At 43.1% G+C, this 22,123-nt stretch overlaps 1 protein-coding gene across 1 annotated transcript in view; it reads right to left on the reverse strand.

Annotated features, from left to right (window-relative positions):
* The window catches only part of tspan18b (tetraspanin 18b), a 40,888-nt gene that overhangs the window by 8,128 nt on the left and 10,637 nt on the right, over nucleotides 1-22,123 (reverse strand). The window contains exon 2 of the mRNA XM_074632511.1: nucleotides 9,094-9,174. Within this exon, the coding sequence (XP_074488612.1) occupies nucleotides 9,094-9,096 (3 nt within the window). The 5' untranslated portion in view covers nucleotides 9,097-9,174. The remainder of the gene's footprint in view (nucleotides 1-9,093; nucleotides 9,175-22,123) is intronic.

The following is a 22,123-nucleotide window of genomic DNA, read 5'->3' on the forward strand; positions in this document are numbered from 1 at the left end:
ACGACTCATCTCGCCACACACCGCGACAACTTATGTAATTTTAAAACACGCTTTCAAAGTCAGGTGGCCTGATTCCCTATCAGCACTTCCTGTTTCTGGACAGATGGGGTCCCTTGGGTACAGTGTGACTTGAGGGGCTGTCTATCTCAGAGCATTTTAAGGATATGAGTCATGACTGGGCCTCTATGCGCATTAACCAACAACGTATGGCCTTTACCATGAAGCTTCTTCTACTTAATGTAATGAGAGGCAGGAGCCCTGTGCTCCCATCTGCCAACCCTCTATCTGACATAAACACACTTTCCCTGATGAGGGGAGGCACTCCGGGTTGATGAACAACGCCTCTCCTGCATTAGGAGACAACATGGGTGCCCCAGTATCCATGACCCCTGTATATCTATATACTGTATATCTGATGCACCACAAAGCCTTCACTGAAGCATTCGTTTAACCTACCAAGCTAGAAATGAACACAGTCTTCCCCTCAGGGAGGAGAGGAATTGTCTGAGGAATCAATTCTACATATTCTGCAAAAACTGAAAAAATCTGTGGGGCAGTTATAATTGCAGTCTCAGTGAAAGAAGAAAATTAATTATTTGGCAGAAACGAACCGGCACTCTTTGCTTTGTAGTTGTGATTATTAATTTGCTCTCCCATAGCGATAGCCAGTTTTGAGGCTGAGAAACAAGCGGATTAAAAAGCAACTTCTCTGAGGAATTGTAAATAGGTTTACAGAAACAGGCAGCCAGACACTGTCACCTCTAATTGAAAACAAAAACTTCTTTTCAGTTCTTTTGTGATCCGGCAGATGTAATCTCATAGTCTTCAGGCAGTCTTTCCGATGCTTTATGTGCTGTCAGATGACTCCTCTGGGTCATCTTTCTGCTTCTCTGAGGCGGCGGCGAAGCTCAAGTTATGATCGACGCCAGTTTTGATTCCTGTGCGTCCTTGAAGGGGCTCTGCTGTCGCTCAAATGTAACTCAGCCTTGACCTTTTCACCTCTTCGACTTGGAAGTTCACAATTTCAGGTGAAATAAACCATAATCTCCCCAAACCGCTGTCTTAAACAAGAGCTGCTTAAAGGACCAGTGTGTAACATTAAATGGAATATCTCTTTAGAATGAGCCCTTTATGTTTATATATGGAGTGGGTCCTCTTCACGGAGCCAGTTGCCATGTTTCTACAGTAGCCCAGAGCGGACAAACCACCGTGTTAACTTTTCCTGCTTGGCCCGGAGTCGATAACATTACTCGCCCACGCCGTCACTCCACTCAGTCGCCAGGAAACCAGACACGAGAAACCTCTGTTGGTCTTGAGGAGCTGCAGCATTTATTTCTGCACAAACTGCAACTTCCAGTGTACATTCACTTGATATTCTGAAAGCTAAACTAACTTTCACTTGTTCGCTCACACACATTCGTCACCGCCGCTCTCTCTCTCTCACTTCCCACGTAGACACACATTCTACCACTGGCTCTGCTATTATCCAAATGACCCTTAGCTACTCTTACATCAGCTCAAGATAGGGCCAGTCATGTTTTCATGACAGCCACCGTAGTTCTTCTACACGCTTGGCACACGGGAGAGGTTGCAATCTGCAACCTCACCGCTAGATGCCGCCAGATGTTTCACACTGTACCTTTAATTGCTTGCTGCAAATTATTATTCCACACAGAAGTTGGCAACTGTGTGCATAAGAAAGTCATGACCCATATCTTTTTCTAGTCTGTTTTTCTTTTATTATGGCGTGCTTGCACTGGTTTATTTTTCCTCCTGCTTCTAATTTCAATGTGCTATGAGCTCCAGAGAACGTTTTTTTTGTCTCACTGTAGGCTTGTGTAAGTTGACAATAAAATTGAACAATACTGAAGATGTGCAGGCGGTCTTTGTCTGCTGTGGGAGCGAGCTAACATAGAAAAGAGCACATTCCTCCCCTCACCAGCCTGAGGGCTTATTATTTTTTCTTCTCCTCCTTTCCTCCCCAGACCCGGGGAAATTGATTTAGAGCTCTGGTTTAACACCTCCTCTAAATCATAATGATATGCTTAGGTATTGATCACCATCCTAGTGGTACTCTGAGAGCGACCAACAGCCTCATTGCCCGAGATGGGTTTTAATTATCCCCCCCACCCTCCTCTCACACACACACACACACGCACACACACACACACACACACACACACACACTTTCCTAAGCCCCACTGAAAGGCCTAATGAGGGCACAGGAGGTCTTAATTGAGATTTGCATACATTACAGTCTCAGAAAAGAAGCATCAGAAAAGGCCTTTTCTCATCCCTCCTGCTCTCCACTGTGAGTCCCGGGCCCCTATGAAGAGTGCAAACTGTATTTATTGGAGCAGGGGATGAAGAGGCGGAACGAGGAGGGGGGAGGACGGGGTCGGATGGAAAAACTCTCAGGGCTCAGCTCACATCTCATTCTCCAAACAAAATGTCTGATTTCTCTTCCAGCTTCACCCGTTGGCTCTTCGCTCCCATCTCAGGGTCAAACCCACTGTCAGATCTGGAGCCAATTTTCTTTTCTGCATTTAAAATGCATTGGATGCTGCTTAAGAATGAAGTGGACTATATGGACCCAGCCAGGCTCCAAATAACAAGCCTATGGTGCAAACCAGCGCAGTATAAATCAAACTGCCACAGCGACCCTGGAGAAAGTGCAGAGTAAACAAACTGGTCTTTCCCATGACTCCCCTGGGATCGCTGGTCCTCATCGATCACAACCCAGCCGTGGTGATCAGACCACTAAGTCTCTTTGAATATTCTGCAGAGTACATTATGTACACAGGGGAAACGTGGTTCACACCCCAAGAGCTGCAGCCTTACAACAACAACATCGACAAATTACTACTAGATTAAAGGCAGATCTTCCTCAGGTGTGCTGCTCTGCTACGCCAGCAATGTGTCACAGCACAATGAGTTGTGTGGCATTGTGTTTGTATAGACTAGCAAAAAAAAAACTTCCCATTATAAACAAACATGACACACACAGCAGCGAGGAATGCTGCACTGCTATATTTGCAGACAATGTGTTTATTAGCTGGAAATACTGTCCTCAATCTGACAATCTAAGTGGCAGTCTTTGCCCTGAGGTATCCAGTAAATGCCAACTCCGTCTACGTCTGCAGCGTGTCCCGTTACTGACATCACCAAGATCCCATTGTTCACTCTTGGCAAAGACCGATCCATAGCCAGCTTGGGCTGTGTGGAGCCCTACATGGTTGAGTTTGATAGTGGATTAATGAGAAGTGATCCTAAATCAACTCCACAGCACCGACAGAAGCCAGAGCTCTGTAATGAGGGCAAACCCATCTGACCTACATTCTTCTCAGTATGAAGATGAGGAATTCTGACACATTTCTACAGGCCTGTTTTCATGCTTTAACTCGGAAAGCCAGAGGTATATTTGGCCGGCCGGCGTCTACACTATCAACCATTATGCTCATATCAACTCACTGTGGTTGAAAGATAAGGAAGACATAGAGAGCTTGCATTTAGAGCGCTCCATATATAAATAGTATACCCTTGGGTGGTTCTCCTTGAAGTTGACACTTTGGGCACGATTAATGAAGTGAGTCCATATTCCCCTGCTTCACTGGCCACCGCCCCGGACAAATGGATCAGCGCGACAAGGACACTGTGTCTGCTCCTCGCCAAACTGTCGCCACCCTCCACCCCCTCCTTCGATAACCAGCCCGTTCACTTCATCTTGAGCGTGAGCCTGCATAACAAATAATCATTAATACTGCTGAGACTATGAGGGCTGGAGCTTGACCCCTCTAAATGTCATTGACCCCTCTAAATGATCACCTGTAGTTGAACCCTGGGGACGACACATTTCGTCCTCTGGCTCCTCTGATGCAGCTGGAGCAGGTGTGTTTCTTCCATCTACTGTAAAGCTCTCTGCGGACTGCGCTAATACCCTCTAACAATGACACTACAGGACCACACACATGCCACATCAGCCTTTATCTCAATTAAAAACCCATTTTCATATTTCTCCACAACTTCCTAAATCAGCCAGAGCAAGTAAACACCCCAAAATCCGAATAAAGACAGGCTCCTCTGGCAGTGAGCAGGGCTCCCCTGAGGCGCACTATGTCCCTTAATGAACCTCCAATTAGGAGAGAATGAGCCCTGGGCTGTGCTGTCACACTGAGGAGCTTTGAAGTGCACTGAATGCTAAGCAGCTATTGCACTGTATGCTGCTTTAGAGGGCATGCAGCTTGCACACAACAGCGAACAAGCACAGAGAGAAAGTGTACGAAAGTAGCTCAAAGGCAACGCGGCACACAGTGTGTTTGTATGGGTGTAGCTCACACAGAGACAGCACGGCGTGTAGAAACTCAGCCGGGTTGGGAAGTTGGAGAAACTGCTAGGCTTGTAGCAAAGGTCCATGTTGGTTGGATGTTTAGGTGGAGACATACAAATGCTCTACCCTCAGGCAAGCTTAGCCTAATGAGTTCTCACAGCACATATATAGGATTGTGAACATTATCAGCTTCTGCACATTACGGGCATTGCTACTTCTCCACACAAAAAATTCTCTGATGAATTTGCTCTGCCTTGCAAAGCCATTTATCATTTCAGTCCATTGTTGCGCTACGTGCAGTGAATCTAAAGCAGTTCCAATCTGAGCCTGTGAGTGGCGCTCTCCTGACCCACTCAGTTTGGAGATTGTGTGAACCCCCCAGGGCAGAAGTCCTCTGACCAGGCAGCTGACACACTCCTGAACAAAAGGCCGATTAACTAGAGCAGGCTCCAGAAACTCACTGACCATGTGTTGTCAACAGCACTGCGGGCCACATTCTTGAAATCCCAACCGGGTGGGCACACATCCAGCTGTTAGTTCAGCACTAACAGTTGCTCATACTCATACAGAGAAATCGATTCTCCTGGCTCCTTAGATAAGAAGGATTGGAAGGGGGGGGGAAGGGCATTGATAGCTTCTTGGTTAACTGGAGCAGAGGACATGTGATTGAGATGAGCAGATTTTTGGCTTCTATTGAGCACTAGTGTGTGTGTGATCCTCGCTCTCTCAAAGAAGAGATTCTCACTTAATTGTGTCGGCACCTCTATCTGGCTGAGTGAAGATACAAACTGGCTGGATCAATACGAGGCCCAGGCACATGCTCAATGATGCATTGATCCCCCGGAGTTGCAGCTCTTAGTCCCCTGGTTGTCTGGCAGTGAGGGCATGTGGCAGCAGCAACACAATGAACACATAAACACCTAACCGGCTGGTAGGACTCAGCTCGGGCTTTTCCCACGGGGTGCTCTGGAGGATGACACATTGCCATAGGGGCTTTCCACAGAAATGAGTTATAACTCAATTCAAAACTAAATGCTCAATAATTACTATGACGACAACGGGAGGAATTATTTTCCTGCAGTCCTACTTCTTCTTTTCTGCAAGTTCCCACAATCATAGCCAGAATCCTCTTATTATTATGTTAGGGTCATGAGGAGAGGAATCAATTTCAGTTTGACAAAAAGTTTTAAAATTCCAATCAATAATCTCAGCAACTCTACAGTGTTTCACCCTCAGGCAAGAGACAATTAAAATGTTTGAGATGTTCTCAGTGTTGTAGTACTCCAGCAGTCTCAAGACCACTTTTTGAAGGTCTCTGTCTCGTATCGGAATCATTTTTACTCAATACTAGGGATGCACTGATACCGGATCGGATATCGGGAAAATACTGAGTCAAAATAGCTGGATCGGGTATCGGTGACAATGGGGCCGATCTTTTCAATTCAATTTTATGTTTATCTACTAAATACGTTATATATTGGAATTTTAATTCCTGTTGAAGTTTTGACCAATTTGTTTCAACATTAAAAAGGTTTACACTTGAATTGTAATTCCTGGTAATTTTGAAGATTTTTTGTCAAGTTGCTGGTGTACGATTTATTATTTTAATGATAAATCTCAATTCAGTACATTTATATCTAGGTATTTATTTGTTACATTTTGTTTTACAATGTTAGGAAAGCAATGTTTAAGTCAAGCCTGATGTTGCCCTACACATAAAAGAATGATCCCAGTCCCACCGTGAGGCATTGAGCTTATTAATTAAACACTGGTATCAGATCGGTTCTCGGTATCAGCCGATATCCAAAGCCCAGGTATCGGTAACGGTATTGCGACGGAAAAAGTTGCATCAAGTATCGGTGCATTCCTACTTGATAAACTCTGGTCTTGGTCATGACTTGGTCTCTGTTTAGCTGGTCTTGACTACAACACTGGATGTTCTCTCTGGTCCTTGTTTTATACCGTTGAAGTCGAGGGTGTTGTCTTCGCCAAATCTCCATATAAAGAGAGTTTACATCACAGATGGCCTCGGCAGAAGTAAACAATGGGAGATTTAAGGAAAGACAACGCTTTCAGCCTCAGGGGACTAAACACAAAAGGAAACTTAGGAGGGTAAATATGCACAGAAGCAAAAATACACACACACACAAGTGCTCGTACACCACCAAATCCTGATGATGAACAGACATGTGCGCACTATGATGATAATAGTAATCAGAGCTGTGACTTTCTTATGGCTCAAATACACAGTTTTGTGAAATCCGCTGGGGTTGTTTTTAGCACATGTTGGAATATCTCCAGCCCTCCAATAAGGGCGCTGGTCTCCACGGCAACCCGGATATGTGGTGAGAGTGGCCTTTGTCTGCTGAACGGTGTTTGGCATCTCCACTTAGCACTAGTTCCTGTTAGAAAACAAAGGGGAGCAGAGCCGGGCACTTTACGAGGGGGGGGACAGCTTGGCCAGCCATTTGTCTAATGAGCGATCACTCACACCCTGTTGCAAGGCCATATGTTAGTTTGAATACAGCTAGTTCCCCTCTTTGCTGCACACACACACACACACACACACACACACACACATCTGAACCTTCACACACTCAGCTAAAGTTCAAGGAAAGAAGAAGAAAAACAGCAAAAGGAACAGTGTAACCTAATTTGTGTTACAGGCTGGAATTTCAAGCGCAATGCAAAGATTAAAACAAGAGCCTCGAGGATAAAGCATGTGAATGTTTGTGCCTCAGATGAAAGAGATATCCACATATATTGAAGGCCCCATTGCAAATAACAACTTCATAGAAATAAACCAAAAGGGTGTTAATGCCTGTGCATGAACAGAGTAGCAGAAAATTCATGATTCTTTGATCTTGCCTTGTAATTTGCTGCAACAGAGGCACCTTGAACTGTATGTGGTTATTAATGTTACTCTGTGACTGGGAGACTGTGTGATTATGGAGCAATTGGTTGAGATCATGCTGGCTTAGAGGTCCATTATTTTTGGGGTTTTTATATCATTCTGTAGCTTTCCAGTGGTGTTCCTTATCCTTATGTATTCACATCCGAACATTCACATTTTTTTTGGGTGGCCAAAGTACGTTTTTCTGCTGCTCTGTCCGCACCCGCTTTACCTCGCCGCTAGACAACCCTTTCAAAGGGGAACTGAAGCCGTTATATCGCTCTATTCAATGCCACCAGACTACATTCACAAAAGCAGTAATTTGGAGTTTGTCCCATTGTAATTGTGGATGTTAAAATTTCCATTTCTTTGTGATGGGATTGTTTTTTCCAACTGCTGTTTCTTAGGTAAAGAATGAACTTTAACCTCAATGTTTAAACCAACCTGGAGCAAGAACTGGGCAAAGTCCAGCTGATGAGGAAGATTGTTTGACCAAAAGCCATGACGGACCATGTGGTGAGATTGTTTTCTCAACTAGTTTCCAATAAGCCAACAGTTTAGCCAGATGAACTAAATTTATTTGGAGGTAAAATTGAAAAGTGTGGTTGGTAAAATCCCTCATTGCCTGAGGTACATTGTAGGGCTGCAGCTACCGATTATTTTCATCGTCAATCAATCTGTTGATTCTTTTCTTGATTAATCGATTAGTTGTTTGGTTTATAAAATGTCAGAAAATGGTGAAAAATGTCGATCACTGTTTCCCAAAGCCCAAGATGACGCCCTCAAATGTCTTGTTTTGTCCACAACTCAAAGATATTTAGTTTACTGTCATAGAGGAGTAAAGAAACCAGATAATATTCACATTTAAGAAGCTGAAATCAGAGAATTTTTACTTTTTAAATCAATTATTTGATTATCAAAATAGTTGGCGATTAATTTAATAGTTGTCAACTAATCGATTAATCATTACAGCTCTAGAAAACTGTACTTATTAAGTACTTGTACCTGGAAGTCGGTCTGGTTTATACCTGACAATTTGGGTAATTTTGAAATGTTGCCTCTCTTTTCTCCTCCAATCAAGTTTGTTAACCTTTGTTTCAAACAGATATAGTCATCTGACAGCTTTTCTTTCCATGTCTTTTTTTTCAGCAATGTTGCTGCGTTCCCATGTCTCAGCAACTCACTGGGTGAGTACAATTTCATTTTTAGCAACACAAATAATGTCCAAAATTCAGAAAACAAGACCCAAATTGTAATAAACGAGACCTATCCTTTAAGTCAGTTCTTGTAAAAATCAAAAAAAGAATCTGGTTATAATTTTACATGTCACTTGCACATGTAACACACATGTATTGTCTGCTTGGCTGCTTTTATGGTTATGTGCTATGACTGATTACAGCTGATGTGTCTGGGTCTAAACTCCCCTTTAACCTCTCAATCTATACATGTCTGCTGCTCAGCCGTGCCTGGAATACTAATATAACAAATGCCAATGCAAATCAGAGGCTAACAAAGACCAGCGCTGGCCTGCTGTGGTGGGTAAAGGACAAAAGCACTTGTCTGCCTCTTCGCAGGGCCGGCTTCACGCACCGGCTCTCGCCAGCGCCGCACCTCCTGTTGATGGCAACAATGGCTTTTTGCGCCTGTGCTGTCAGCATCTTACTGAAAAGAGTCTGTCAACAAGCTCTTTCTGCTGTTTCTCTCTCTGATTTAACGTGTGTCTGCTGGAGTGGAATCACTGCTGGGTTTGGTAGAAATCATTCATGACAACACCCCCACATTACAGATGCAGAAATGTTTTCACACTGAAGATAAAAGTTGTGGGTTTTCTTCAAAACCGTGCGCTTCATTTATAGATAAAATACTACCATACCATGTGTATCTTGTGCCTCTTCTTTGTTCAGGTGAAGCTGATGACTCCTCTCGGTTCCCTCTCCTCTCCTCTTTTCATGGGCTGTTGGACAGAAGCACAATGGAGGAAGCAGAGGTCAGCACTGATCTAACGAGATGAATAAACAGTGAGGCCAGGAGACAGAAAAGTGGCACATTTGTCTTTGTGTGCGTAATCCATTTAAGCAGAATAAGACTGTGAGCTTGGAAACCCCCCCCACTCCACAGAAAATAAAATTCTAGGACACTTAAAATGACAGAGTTTGCATTTATTATGTATGAAGCTCTCGCTCCCAGCAGCGAGCTAATTTAAGACTGCATCAGTGTTTTATGTGTGAATGTTTCACTCAGCTGGAAGGCAAAATTAACAAGGAAAGAAGAAAAAAAAAGGTACTGCCTTTAATAGTAGCAGTCCAGGCCTTTGTTCTGGGCAGGTAAAATTTTAATATCTGCCTTGAGGTGTTCGTATATCTTCTTACTTAGTTAATTATCTTTTATTAGAAGACCCAACTCACCACAGTTTCCTCAACCTGCTTCTGACGGGACCTTGATGAGCATCTGAGCTCATGAATTATTCACTGGAAGAGGAATACCTTACTTTCTTACTAGCTGGCTTAAACTGTCAATGTACAATACGTCTCCTACCAACTGTGTCTAATGAGCATAAACGCTTTAAACTTTTTCCCGTTTCTAAACTGCTTTGCCACAAGTGTCTCCCAGCTGAAAATAACGATAGAGCAATGAGAGCCAATTAAACTGCTGGTATTCCAGCATCGATGTGCAAAAATAGTCAGCAGCACGGTTTTTGACTGACAATACTTTGGAGCTGGTTTCAAAGCGCTGGCACAGACAACTACAGCATCAAATATGGCGAGAGCTGCCTACGGAGGCATGAACAGCATGCAGCTCTTCTTGCCACGTTAGATGGTGAAATACAGGCAGGGTATTCTCAGTCTGACAGGGGCTGGGGATGGAGAATATCCCAGGAGTGTTCTGGCTGATAGAGCCAGCCGCATCATCCCGCCGACACACCATATTGCCGGCAGACATCAGATTCACCGGGACGCAGAAACCAACTGACAGTGGCAGCAGCGCACCCTCCCCCATACACAACACAAGGGCTGTGATTGCATCTAGAAAAGGCAATCAAAGCCCGAGTGAGGAAACGGACGCATCCGAGAAGAGGTGAGATGCACTGGAATGATACACTCCCTTATCACAGCCTTGAATTCAGACACTACAAAGCAGCTCAGGGAATCAATAACATCTCCACAGTGGCTTCACATGCACGGTGGAGCCAAAAGGATGGAGCCTGTTTGAAAGAGTCATTTACAAAATATTCACAATATGGCTTAGCAAACATATCCCCCAGGCCATACAACACTGTAATCCCTTTCCATTTTGTTTCAGTCTATCACAGCAGATAGGTACAGTATGTGTGTAATCTGGTACCAAGCAGCAGAGTGGTCAGATTTTACCCTGAAGCCTGTTGCAGAGGTGTCTCTCTCCCGCGCGCCTGTTTAGAGAGCTATTAGCTGTTGGAGAGCAACAGCGGTGAGGGTCTGCATTATTTTTTGGTTTCCATGGAAACCCTTTCACTGGAAAGTGGAGCACCAATAGGATCGCAGAGTCTCATTGAATCGGTTATGGGGGTGAGAAGAGAGAGATCAGCGCAGACGGCTGAGAAAGCACAACAATAGGACGAACCCTCGAGGGAGACCAGAAAGGCCAGACCGCTGAGGGTCCAACAAAGCCGGGAACGACTCGACGCTAGAGGAAAGGTTTCATCTGCATCCGCTCAATGGCTTTCCTTTTCAAAGATATCCCTCTCGGCAACTAGTCGTTGACATTTAAGCTCACGAGCAACTGTGGGCAATTTAAACATCAAGGGAGCCGCTAATTGATTAGCCTCTGCTGATATTTCAGGCTCTGACAATATAGTTGCATCACCAGCATCTATCCAGTATGTAAAACAGTAGAACATTATAAATTATGCGCTTAAACATACAGTATGTACTGTAGTTATCCCACCAGAGAGCAATTCACAATAGAGATAGCGGAGGAAACTGTAATGGCCATAAATGAGAGGAATGAAGGAGTCAGTATGCTTCAAATAAACTATTCCTCTAATCGTCACACAGTGATACTTTTGGTTTGTTTCCTATTTAGTCTGGTTTGGTTTCACAGTGCACAAATTAAAGCTGACCAAATTTTTAAAAATAATTGGCTGAGGGGCGTGTGCAAACGAGCAAATTGATCTTTTTTGTCTAAAGAGCTACCACTTCTATGCAGGTAATCGCGGACTTTGATATATTGATGTCGAAATGTTTTCACTTTCACTCTGCACTGATCTATTGTGTGCACAAATCCCTTCTCCTCCAGTTTATCTCCAATGGCTTTATAAACGCTACTATTTTTGCGGAGTTTATTTAGCATATTCTGTATGTTCTCTTCGGCCCAGATGTCAAGCAAACATCGGACTTCTGCTAAAGTCCAGGTCAGTCCTCTCCCGCTCATGTTATCCTGTTGTTTACTTGTGTCCATCTCAAATGCCCGCACAGGCAGCCTGAGTTTTGGTTCGCTCATACCATTTTTTCCTTCCTGTTACCGATTCCGATACCTGAACTTATACAGAGTACCGATCCGATACCAGCGCGATAAAAAAATATATAGTTATTATTATGATTATTATTTAACAGCTGTTTACTACACTCCTACATTTTCCTCAACCGTTACCGTTCTACTCTCCACTATCACCGCACTGCTGTTGTTTGCTATTGTCACGTGACAAACTACTTGCACTGAGTTCTTCTTCGCTGCTCTAAAACAGTAGTTGTCAGTGTCATCCATGATACATCCAGATCGACAGCACAGTGAAGGCTACTGTTTTGGAGCGGCGAAGAAGAACTGATTTCCGGTTAAACAAGTCGATTTTTTTCTGAGTTAATAACTTATGGTATCGAATCGGTGCATAGAATGGCGTACTCACAGATACCCGACCCCAAATTCTGGGCAGTATCGGGCGCATTTCCGATACTGGTATCGAAACAACTCTACTTGGAAACGGTCCAAGACCACCTCTCTCAATTGGTCTCGGACCGGTTGTTTTGGTCCACACCAGTGTACGATTTCTGCATTCACAACTGCCCAAACCAACCGCACCAGGGGTTGAACCGCACCCGAGTTTGATTAAAACTGACTAAACGTTGGCTTGTGAAAGCATCCTCAGTCTAATCAGTTCAGGTTGAGTCTCATTTTACTGCCACAGGTCTCGAGTCAATGCGTGAATATGTCAGTATTAGCTCTGATCAAATGGTTAATCATAATCAAGCATGATTTTAGGAAATCAGTAGCCTATGAAAATGATTTATGCTATTAAATGATAAATTACTATTTGGAATTAGATTCACAGACATTAAATTAGTTTCTAAAATGATACTCTCAACCAGTTGGCTGCAAAATGTTTTGGTTTTGGTGCTCTCTCTATATTAGGCTCTGTTCCAGTTGACCGCATTTTAAATTTTTGATTTAATTATCTTCAGGACTTCTCAGGTTGGGTCTGACTGTACGCAGTGTTGGAAGGATTTCAACTTCTCTCTCAGGCTCTCATTTTTCACTCTTCACACATCTACTTCTGTTACACTTTTTGTGTGTACATCCAAGTGCAAAACCACGAGGAGAGACTGTCCGAAAGTGTGTAATGTTATCTCCATTTGTACAATTCTTTGTGTCTTGCCTCTCTGAGCACACGCTTTTCACCATGTCTTCAAGTGCGGCCATAACAGCACAGCCATAAACACTTTTGCCTTCAAACATGATCTGACAACACGTTGCTCAAACTTGTTTGTTTCGAGTAAACCCCGTCCTTTACTATATAGGCACTATTGGCCAGGGACTCATATTTCATATTTTTGTCTTTGCCTCCAAGTCTCCTCATCCTGTCTATCAGCTGGGCAACCTTGAATGAAAGGTCAGAGGTCAGAGAACAGCAGGGAATTTGACCGGCGACACTTCCTCTGAGGACAGGAAGTGGGCAGGAAAACGAGGGAGGAAGTGATAATTCTTCCATCTACACCTCGCAGCTGCGTTTGACCTCAATATCTCACCAGTGTTGATAAAAGCAAACCTCTGAGCTGTAGAAGAGCAACTGCAAATTTAGAGATAATGACCTATGGGGCCTTTTACGCCTTTAATCCAACCTTTATAAACACACTCAATAAAAGGAACGGCTCTGGATGTCAGCTCTCCCCGGTGATCTCCAAGTCCAAGTCCATATACATCATGGGATAATATTATAGAAATGAGAAAGAGGGTAATTGCCAGCAGCCATATATCTCCTGAACGGCCACTTTAATGAGGGCAATACTGAGGCAGAATTATCGCCTCACCCCATCTGGATTTATTGATCTAACGGTGCGAGTTAACCACCAGAGATAAAGATAAACCACCACGATGGAGAAACAATCCCCACTCTGATCAGAGGGCATCGCTCAATTAATCACTCACCGTCTCCTCTCTGGCCACTGTTGTCTTTGTTCTCCACACTACAGTAGGTGCTCTCGGGGTTACACGCTGGGCAACAACGCATTCACTCATTTGCGGTACATAATACAAGATGCAGATTGAACTCATTACGCAGTCATCTGTTTTCTCTGCGTTAATTGTTTTGTGGTAAATGGAAACCTGATAAGAATGCAGCCCTGGAAACATGTTTGCAGGGTGCTATTTTGAAGCTGATGAAAGCTGACACTGTGTCCACCTCTTAGTAAATGGCCAACATTAGCCATGCCTCTTCTCTTTGTAGCAGGTTCTCCCGGCCCCGTATCGTTCGCCTCTACAAAGATGCCCTCATCAAAGAACGGCGAGAAGTGTCTTACACCGATCCTTTCAAAACATCTGCAACCTGCTTTTATAATTACACAACTTCTCTCTAGTGACACCGTGATGAAGAACAGCAACGGAACTACTTGTTGTTATTTTCTTCCACCCGGGCCTGTCTAACTTAACAAGCCGCCTTGTACACTACCATACTTTCACCCTACTTCCCAGGCCCCAAAGGCTAGCCCCCCTGTCTCTGAGGAACCGGGGGCCTGCAGGGGCAGCACCGCGGCGCTTTGAAGTCGAGCGATTAAAGAGGAGAGACCTGTCGAATTGGGATGATGGGGCTAAGGTTGGAAGAGGGGGAGGATCAGTACGAGGGACAGGAAAGGCTGTGAATACTGAGAGCTCAGGGCCCCGTGGGATACAATTAAGAGCAAGGCTTTTTTAGTGAGGGTTACAAAAACACAGCAAGGATACCAGCAGCAGCGCAGCCTTCCAAGCGAAGGTAAGAGTTCATTACTACTACACACAGAGGGGGCTGGGGCTGTTAAACTCTCGCCAGTTTGTTCGCCGACTCCCCCACCCACGGGCCCTACGAGCTGACGAACAGCCGCACGATAACCATTTCCATCCCAGTTAAATCCTAAAGCCCAGTAAAGCTTGAGAATCACGCAGCTTACAGGGCCTCAAATTTAGAAAGGAATTGAGATGAAGATCCAAGCTGCCAGCACAAAGAGGAAGTTTGCACAGTCTTCCCTTGGGATGTTTACCTCAGCTAAAACATTATGAGCGCACAAAAGACAACACAACAGATTTGTAGTCAAGTCAGATTTGAAGAAAGACAGGGCAATGATGTGTTTTTATGAAAAAAAGTTAGGACTAGAATAGAGCTTCAATAATGTGCAGATTATTTTATCATCAACATTTGGTCTATAAAATGTCTAAAAATTACTAATCATTTCAGCTTTAGTAACAACAAACCTACCCTACTCTAAACCAGGCTGCCCAAATTGGGGCCTGCAGGCCAAAGTTGGCCCACTATCAGGTTCAGATGTTAGTGAATATTTTTTGTAAATACCATACCATGTTATCTTGTTGGGAAGGAAGCTAAATAACGCCCCAAATTTACGCTAAATTTTGGCGAGGAAAAACTGGCATGGCCATTTTCACAGGGTTTCCTTGACCTCTGACCTCAAGATATCTGAATGAAAATGGGTTCTATGGGTACCGAAAAGTCTCCCCTTTACAGACATGCCCACTTTATGATAATCACATGCAGTTTTGGGCAAAAACATTCCGTTGTTTTTATGCAGTATAAATGTGTTATTTTCGCCTATTCTAAAAATGGTGTAGGCTGTTTGAATATTTCTGCATGCTGGGGTCCCTAAACAGTCTTGGAAATGCATAAATTGTGTATGACTGGAAATTAGCCCAATTTTATTCAGCAGGTGGGGTTTAAGGGGTTAACTATGTAAAAGCTAAAATAATATTCAATTAGAGGAACTTGGGATCCTAGTACCATTTTTCAATCTTAACAATACAGGTGTTTTCTTTTGGCCCGTGCCCCACCATTGAGTTCCAGTTTTCATGTTTACCAAAGTATGTTAGTTATAACACCTGTACCTCAATAACTGATGAGTATATTGTTCATGTTTTTGTATGTTATTACACCTGATGGACTGAAGTCCAGTGGGAATCCATGGTATTTTGTATTAAAACATATGGTTGTATTTTCCCCAAGACATTGAATGTAGAAATATGTGGCCACTGTTGTCCCATAAGTCAAACCAGCCACTTCAGCATGTGTTAGGAACACATCTGGTAACAATTTCTAGGCCTCATTTAAATTTAGCTAAAATACCATAGAGCAGTAGGTTCTGTATATTTGTTGAAATCAGATTCTGTAGCAAAGTGCACTTTAGCCATGATAAGGTCCTTATCAAGTTACCTGTAATTATGAATATCTGTCCTTAACATGCCCTCACCTTCATCCTTCTGCCTGCTTAAGACTCTTGAAGCTGTTTGGTATGCTGACAAACAATGCGGTAAACATCCCAATGCAGAAGATACACAACAAGTGGAAACAGATTCTTTGCTCAGTGTGACCAGATGCAGCTGATTTTCATAATTAAAACCAGTGGAGGGCATTTGAGTTTGGACTCCTCCACAAGCCAATCTCCCTCTCTGAGATAGCTATTTTGCTCAAATGCAGTAAAAGCTAAGCCAAAGCAGTGATGTTTTGCTTTTGTTAATCTGAATTTTGCTCCATGACCACTTGGCAATTGCCTGTACATCACATGGCAATGCAAATGGAAAATAAAAACGTTGACACAACAAGGATTAGTATGAAAAACACAGTAAATCCCAATAAAAAGGGACACTTGGGCCGAGGGACACTGGGTTCGCTGCCTGGTCGTAACAACGTGCCCAAAATCGGAGGCCCAGTGTGTCTGGTTCCCATTGCTGATGGCTTCTACAGCATACCTTACTGAGCAACTGCTTTATGCACACCATCTGAAATTCAGATAATAGTGGTGACTAACCGTGATTAATTCCAAAACAAATTTTTCTATTTGGCACATTTGAGGCATAGAATTGTTGTTTTCAACCATTTTCAAACAAGCTCAAACAACACTGTGAAGTCTGGTCTGACACAACGCACTGACCTCCTTTGTTTACGAATACAAACATGTGCATCCCATCACACATACAAAAGCATAAACAAACACGGAGGAAGATGGCAAGATTGCGGCGTAGTTTATCCAAGATCTGGTGGTATTTTGGATTTCACAACTTTGTCATGGCAATGTTAATTGTTGCAGTAACTCAGCCAAAATCATTCTCGAAAACCATGTTGAGGTAAGTGCAGAAGGAAGCGACGGGAAGCAACTTGTTGCTCAATCTGGACAAAAGACTCCAGAAACACATTAAAGAGACACTACTGTACCTTGGAGTTCCCTGCAGTGTTTCATAGCGAACCACCGTCGCTAACATCCTAAAAATCAATACATTCTTAAGAAATAAAACATTACTCATCAGGGGGAAAAGGGCAGTAGCGCTATATATTAAATTATATTAAATTCAATTAACAAAATTGAATATAAGATGAAATGCGTTGAGATCTGGGTGGCTAACCATCTCTGCTAAACCATTTACTGCAGGAAATCCTACTTATAGAGTAGTATGCCTGAAAGTATCAATCAACTGTCATTGTCCAGTGTTTAAAAAGTAAGCGGTAATTATTAAAGAATGTAAATATTGAAAGGCAATATTACAGATCTGTAACACTTAGACTACATTCACACTGCAAGCCCCAGTGCTCAATTCTGATTTATTGCTCAGATCAGATTTTTTTTGGCTGTTCACATTATTTTTTAAATGTGGCTGCTCCTTCTGTACGCAGGATTGGTGGGATCGTGATGTGAATGGCTTCGCAGCGCAGAATTGTGACGAATGTCGATCCAGAGTGACGTAAAAGTTGCATGAATTCTGATATGGCTGTTCAGACTGAGGTTGCATTGCAAAAAATCAGACCTGTATCTGATTTGGGATCAAACATGAATGTGGCCCTAATCAGAATTGAAAAGATTCGATTTCATGTGATTTGTGCTTTTCACATTGTTATGAAAAAACAGATGAGTCACATATGTGCAAAAAAAAAAATCAGATTTGGGCCATTTAGCCTGCAGTGTGAACGTAGCCTTAAAGACGTGCAGCAGATATGGCATCAACACCTTATGAATCAATAATTGATCATATCAGGAGGTCCCTGCTGACTATCTCGAATCTATATAGTTGACAGTATAAATCAATTAAGTTTTGATCTTATACAGGCAATTAGATGCAAACTAAAATCTATTTCTTGTGCGCCAATTTATTGAGTAATAAAGAAGGCAAATCTAATGTATAATCCCCCAATGAAAACAAATGCACAAGTTATCCAACACAAATAAAACACATGCATTTACTCATAGTTTCCATACCACCTATAAACACAAGCATGACTTAATGTACGTGTGTAAGTAATATAAACAACAGTAGTACTTACTGATGCTAATGCTTAAAAAAACTATTCACTTTTGTGAAGCAATTCAAGCTGTAGCAATGCCTAACATTGTATATGTAAAGAGTTTACATTCAGGTGTATTTTGGAGTAACTGAAGCAACAGACTGTCTGAGTGGAAACATTGTTTGACTTGAGCTTTGCAATGATTATGCTCCATTGAAATACACAAAGCACGCTCTCCATTATAAGACTGAAAGCCAACACACAAGCTGCTATTATAGAAGCTGCATAGAAAATCAGTGTGAAACAGCATTTTATAACAAAGTAGCTGCACACAGAGAGACTACCAGCCTGAGTCTTTGTGGATTTTGCAGGGGGGCTGTACAGGAGCAGCAGGGCAGGTGTCCCACTGGGTTACGAGACCCAGAAGCTTTGCATCTGGATCATTTCCTCAGCCCAGAGGGGCTCCACACTGGGACCTCCTCATAAAGCTGCACATGTGCCAAAGCACCCCAAATCCCTCCGAATCCTTCATCTGTGTCAGCCTGTATGTGGCGGCTGCGGTGATGGCAGGTAACAAGCTGTGACAAACTCACAACATCACAGAGGGAGGCAGCAGTGAAAATGACTCATGCTTTTTGTCTCTCGCACTGTCAAATACGCTCTCACTAATGGCCAAATACCCTGAAAATGTGTTTCTGCACGACGAGCAAAAAAATGGTTTTATCACTCATGTTCTTCAGCGGAGCAGAGCGAGACTGATGGCAGGAGGATTACTGATGAAACCAGGATGAAGAAGAACTCTGAACTGTGTGATTAAGACTTCTGCCCACTCCAAAAAAAACTTAAGGTACACTCATTTCCACATGGGTTCACTCTGAGCTCGATGATCCTGGGACGAGGAGTTGAAAGATATCCTTTGAGGAGATATCCTGCCTGTGAGTGAGTCCCATGAGGAAGCCAAGAGGGACTGAAATGTGGAAAAAGAGGGTTGGACACTTTCCATGGTACAATCTCGTGAAAATGCAGGAGTGCTTTAAGAAACATTCCTTCGAGAGGCTGAGGGAGCCACAAGCGGGGAGATGTCAGGAGAAATCATGCTTGGCTCAACACAAAAAGCACTCAGAGAAATGAGATTTAATCTGCTGAGCTTTAGAGTGTATTAGCCAGATGTAAACAGGCAGTACCAGCTGTGAGAAAGTTAACTTCCACAGCCCTGCTGCTTAGAAAAACAATACACAAAACATCAAACACTACCAATGACAGAAACTCTGCAAACAGATATTTAAGGGCCAAAATAAAACTTTCACAAGCAGGGGATGTCGCCGTTGTGGGAGTCAGTGGGTTAAGGTTAACTGGCCACACTGAAACACTTTCTCTCTCTGCGAATACTCTCCCTCCAGGCCCAAGCTGTGGGAAAGGGAGTTTATGCAATTACATCACATTGATTTATGGGAGACAGAGGAAAGATGGGGAGAGGATGGAAACTGAGCTGCTTGGAGGCGGTCCAAGATTTGGTCCCTGAAGGAACACAAGTCAATAGGTTTACACCACAAAACATGATGGATCTGAGACGATAGTGTGGGGATGAATGTGGTCAGAGGAACACTGGCAACATGGTGAGGTCAAACCTATCTATAATGACGGTTTTGATTTACGACTGAAAACACACAAAACTATGAAAACCGCCATAATTATAATACCGAAGCTTCTCGATGAACCTGCTCATGGTTGTAAATGACAAGTTCAGAATAGCAAAACACACGCCACCGCTGATCCATACTTTCAATTCTCTCAACTCTGGGGAGCTGATGATAACTGTCTTGCTCGAGCAGATGCTGCTGACGCTGTCTGGAGTATTAATTGGGTGTTAGTGATGAAATTGGGAGTAATGCGCCCAAGCGTGTACTCCAGCGTTAGCGGGGTAGCATATCTCCATCAGCCCACCGCTGCCTAACAGTTATAAATAAACAGTCCATTTAGTGCTCTCCACTACTGTAACAGGACCACAGGAGTGACACAGCTGGTGAAACGCATTACTGCTCTTCTGCTTATTTAAACATTTGCACGTGACTTGAGTTTAAAATGCAAAAAAATGCTATCTTCCTTCCACTTGTCTAGGAGATGCACGTCCTGTGAGCTGAAACCACTGTGTGACTGAGGTGCTAATCACCTTGTAGTCGTGACTAAAGCAGCGTTCATCAAATTGCTACAGATGAATGTTGCTGATTGTTAAAAGAAGTCTATGCAAAAAGACATCTATGTAGGATTTCTGTCATATATGGTGCCTTCAAATGGGGTCGTGTTTACCATGTTCACGAGAAGAGTCAATATGAATGAAAAAAATTGTTAGCCTCTGTGGCTTCTAGACACCGATAGTAACGTTAATATTGCCGTTGCTCAGCAGCGGTGTTCTCCCGACTTAACTACTTGAACGGCAAGCATATCGTGTACACGACTTCCCATGTTGTAAACACGAGCTCACCAGTTTCATTTAAAGTCACCATTAAGCAGCGTTCATCAAATTGCCACAGATGAATGTTGCAGATTGTTAAAAGAAGTCTTTGCAAAAAGACATCTATGCGGGGGTTTCTGTCAGATAGTCCAGATAAACAACGTATGAGCCTACGCAACAAAGACCAAAAAACGCAACTCATTAATTTTCACCACATGAGACTTTGATACCAGCCACCAAATGGTGACGATATGAACAAAGCAGGAGGAGATCACAGAAGATATCCAGTATAATGAGCTGTGGAGTTAAAGTAGGAGATATTAAATGGTTTTGTTTTTTAAAGTTTAGCAATATCTCTAACTGTCTGCAAAGTCTCAAGCTTCTTGGAAACACAACAGACCTTTGGTTCGGGCCAAAAGCAACAGAATAAATATATACACACACGAAGAGCCAGCCAAATATTTGAAGGGGGTGTTTTGAAAGCTCGCAGAATAGACTGGATTATCAAGGGTGGGTGGCTGTGCGAGGAGGGGGTTGCTCTAGATGTGGCAAATGTATGGAAAGCTCACTCAGAGATGTTTTGAGTAAGAAAAAGGTTGGACATCTGTTCCTTATTACATTAAAAAAAGCAGCTTGTCCAATTCCAAACTGCCTGCAGAGATAAGCGAAAGTGGTTTAGGTAATTGCTCTCAACATTGGCTTTCCCCTCCTTCATTGTTTCTTTTGTGCATCATTTTAATGTGGGGGAGATCATGAGATCATGTCTGGTTATTGAGACTAAATTTTATTTAAATAAAATAGTCCAAAGGCTGTTTTAAATTCTGTTTTGTCATCTGTCCAATTAAAGCGCCAGTTTGGAGCCACCAGTTACTGTATGGCTTGACAGATAAAGCCAAAAGGAACCTTTACACATCCCGGGGTTTTTCCGAGACACCCACAAAATCTCTTTGGCTTCAACATTGGTGCTGAGGCATTTCACATGGGATCTGACTCCTGCCAAGTGTTATCGGGAAAGATGATCTGGGCCCGTCTCTCCCGGGCGCAGGCTCTTGGAGAAATGCCTGAGCGGTCTGTTTTTTCCTCAAACACTTCACAGTTCAGAGCGTCACACCCAGGTGGTCAAGATGTGGTTGGCCGACTTTGCTGTTCTGGCCTGTCGTCCTGTCGCGGGACAGGTGACAAATCAGTGGGAAGCCATCCAAGATCACCTGATGTTCCACTGAATATAAAATCCCTGAGAGCGTCGGCACTCTTTTTTTTTAAACACTTAAATCAATGAACACTGCAGCCAATTTAATTTCACGTACCAGAGACACCTGCCGTGCCTGCACTATCTCTGACAAACACATGTGAAGGTGATCCCTCGATTCTACTCTCAGAAACATACAGACTGAAATACATTTTCAAGAAAATATCAAACTCCTTTAATATACTTCAAATGGTTAAACAGTGGCTAGCTTTTCTATGCAGTGGATTCTCCTTTTTCCCTAAGCTTCAAAGAAAAGAAGATGCAGCGAAGTGAGGATTAGGGAAAAAAGGAATTAGGCTTCACGGTGTGCATGTGTTTACCCTAATAACTATTAGCAGGGAAATTTTACAGCGAAGAAAATACCACCTCATATATCTATTTTCTCTTCTCTTCTTAGAAAAGCATTCTTAAGAATTCCTTGTTGAAGTTGAGCCACTGAGCTTATAAAATGCAGCACATGCTGCACATCAGTAATGGCATCA

The sequence above is a fragment of the Sebastes fasciatus genome, chromosome 4, assembly GCF_043250625.1.
Source record: "Sebastes fasciatus isolate fSebFas1 chromosome 4, fSebFas1.pri, whole genome shotgun sequence".
NCBI classification, from domain to species: Eukaryota; Metazoa; Chordata; class Actinopteri; order Perciformes; family Sebastidae; genus Sebastes; species Sebastes fasciatus.